The 2092-nt window shown below is 48.2% G+C and overlaps 1 protein-coding gene across 1 annotated transcript in view; it reads right to left on the minus strand.

Moving 5' to 3' along the window:
* Positions 1–524: 524 nt before the first annotated feature.
* Positions 525–2092, minus strand: part of LOC108283014 (torsin-1B) — a gene marked incomplete at its 5' end in the record, with an annotated part of 3758 nt that continues 2190 nt past the window's right edge. The window contains one exon of the mRNA XM_017499094.2: positions 525–1006. Within this exon, the coding sequence (XP_017354583.1) occupies positions 779–1006 (228 nt within the window). The remainder of the gene's footprint in view (positions 1007–2092) is intronic.

A 2092-nucleotide genomic window follows, 5' to 3' on the forward strand; every position in this document is an offset into this window, starting at 1 on the left:
TGAGATGGAGTCTTCTCACTCTGTCACCCAGGCTGGAGTGCAGTGATGCACTCTCGGCTCACTGCAACCTCCACCTCCTGGATTCAAGCGATTCTTCTGCCTTAGCCCCCTGCGTAGCTGGGACTACAGGTGCGTGCCACCATGCCCAGCTAATTTTTGTACTTTTATTAGAGACGGGGTTTCACCATGTGGGCCAGGCCTGTCTCGAACTCCTGACCTCAAGTGATCTGCCCACCTTAGCCTCCCAAAGTGCTGGAATCACAGGCGTGAGCCACCATGCCTGGCTGAAGATCTATTTTTCATCAAGGAATACTTACTGAGTGCTACTATACAAAAAAGTGCCTAATCTCAAGGAACTTAACATGTTTCTTCACAACTAGCTGGGATAAGGCCTTTATAACCCTATAAACCAACATGTACAGTTAATAAAATTACCTGTTTTCATTTTGATTTCATTTTTAAAGTTGGGGTCTTGATGTGTCCCCCAGGCTGGAATGCAGTGGCATGATCACAGCTCAATCAAACTTGGAACTCCTGGGCTCAACCAATCCTCCTGCCTCAACTTCCCAAGGAGCTGGGACTACAGGCCCATGCCACCATTCCTGGCTAAAATTGCCTGCTATCAGTGATTATTTCTTTAGTTCATTTCCCCTGCCCACACTGTGTGCCATGCTGAGACTAGCAAAGAAGAAGGAAAGCAGTAGGTAAGTGCCTTGTGCCCAGCAGGCACTTCTGTCCTGGCAAATAAAGTGCTGATGGTGCTGAGGACCTCATTTTATCACTGAGAGAATGAGGTGCTTGTGTTCCCCAAGAAACCACCTCCCGCTGACCTGAGGAAGATGAAGATGGCTTTGCGGTAAGACACTCCGTCAACCTGCTCGTAGTAGTCTAGAAACGGCTTGATTGCGTCAATGATCCCAGGGTGCAATTTATCCATCTCGTCAAATATGAAAAGAGAGTTCGCACATGCACTCACATTACCGCGAATCCACTTCTGTAACTGGACCTGGATCGGCCGTGAAAGAAGAAATAGGACGCGAAGCTCAAAGGGTGCACCAAGAGGAGCGCGGGCAGCATCTGCTCCTCCTGCACTGAAGGTCGAGGTCAGAGCCCTTACAACGGCACTCTCACCTCACTCGCTGCGTAGCAGCTTTTCCAAAGCCTTAGAACTGCTCCCTCACCTGCATTCACTGGGCAGCAGCTTTTCCAAAATCTCCTCTCTAAAAAGTAGAAATTAGCAGACAGGTGCTAAAGCGCAGAGAAGTTTTTTCCTAACTCATATATTAAATGTAACCTTTTAAAGGTGTAAGAGGTACAAGATCTGTGATTTTTTTTTTTTTTTTTTCTGTTTTTCTTTGTGAGACAGTCTCGCTCTGTCCCGTAGGCTGGAGTGCAGCAGCACCACCTCAGCTCACTGCAACCTCTACCTCTCCGGTTCAAGTGATTCTCCTGCCTCAGTGCCCCCATATAGCTGTGACTACAGGCATCCCCCACCACACCTGGCTAATTTTTGTATTTTTTGGGGTTTTGCCATGCTGACCAGGCTGGTCTTGAACTCCTGACATCAGGTGATCCACCCACCTCACCCTCCCAAAGTGCTGGGATATAGGGATGAACAACACAGCCAGATCCGTAAATATTTATCATTCACTGTGAACCTATCCATAGTATTCATCTCTCTTGGATTACAGTCTCAAGTTCGTACTGCCACACATGCTGAGGAAGAATGAACTAGATGAAGACCTGCACAGGGCATGGCGCCCCAGACCAACGGAGCTGACTCGACCACATTTCATGAAAAGCATCTGTTCCAGATGCTTCCCTGAAGCAAACATAAAGGCACTGAAGCAACCAACCCTCAGCCCAAAAGTGTGAAAGGCTGTACCATGAAGCTCCCCCAGACATGCCCTCATCCATCTCTATTATTCTGTTTCTGGAGATTTATAAACGAATGTAGAAAACAAGAAAATCAGGCCGGGCGCGGTGGCTCACACCTGTAATCCCAGCACTTTGGGAGGCCTAGGCGGGTGGATCACGAGGTCAAGAGATCGAGACCATCCTGGTCAACAAGGTGAAACCCCGTCTCTACTAA

Source organism: Cebus imitator, unplaced genomic scaffold (assembly GCF_001604975.1).
Source record: "Cebus imitator isolate Cc_AM_T3 unplaced genomic scaffold, Cebus_imitator-1.0 Scaffold254, whole genome shotgun sequence".
NCBI classification, from domain to species: Eukaryota; Metazoa; Chordata; class Mammalia; order Primates; family Cebidae; genus Cebus; species Cebus imitator.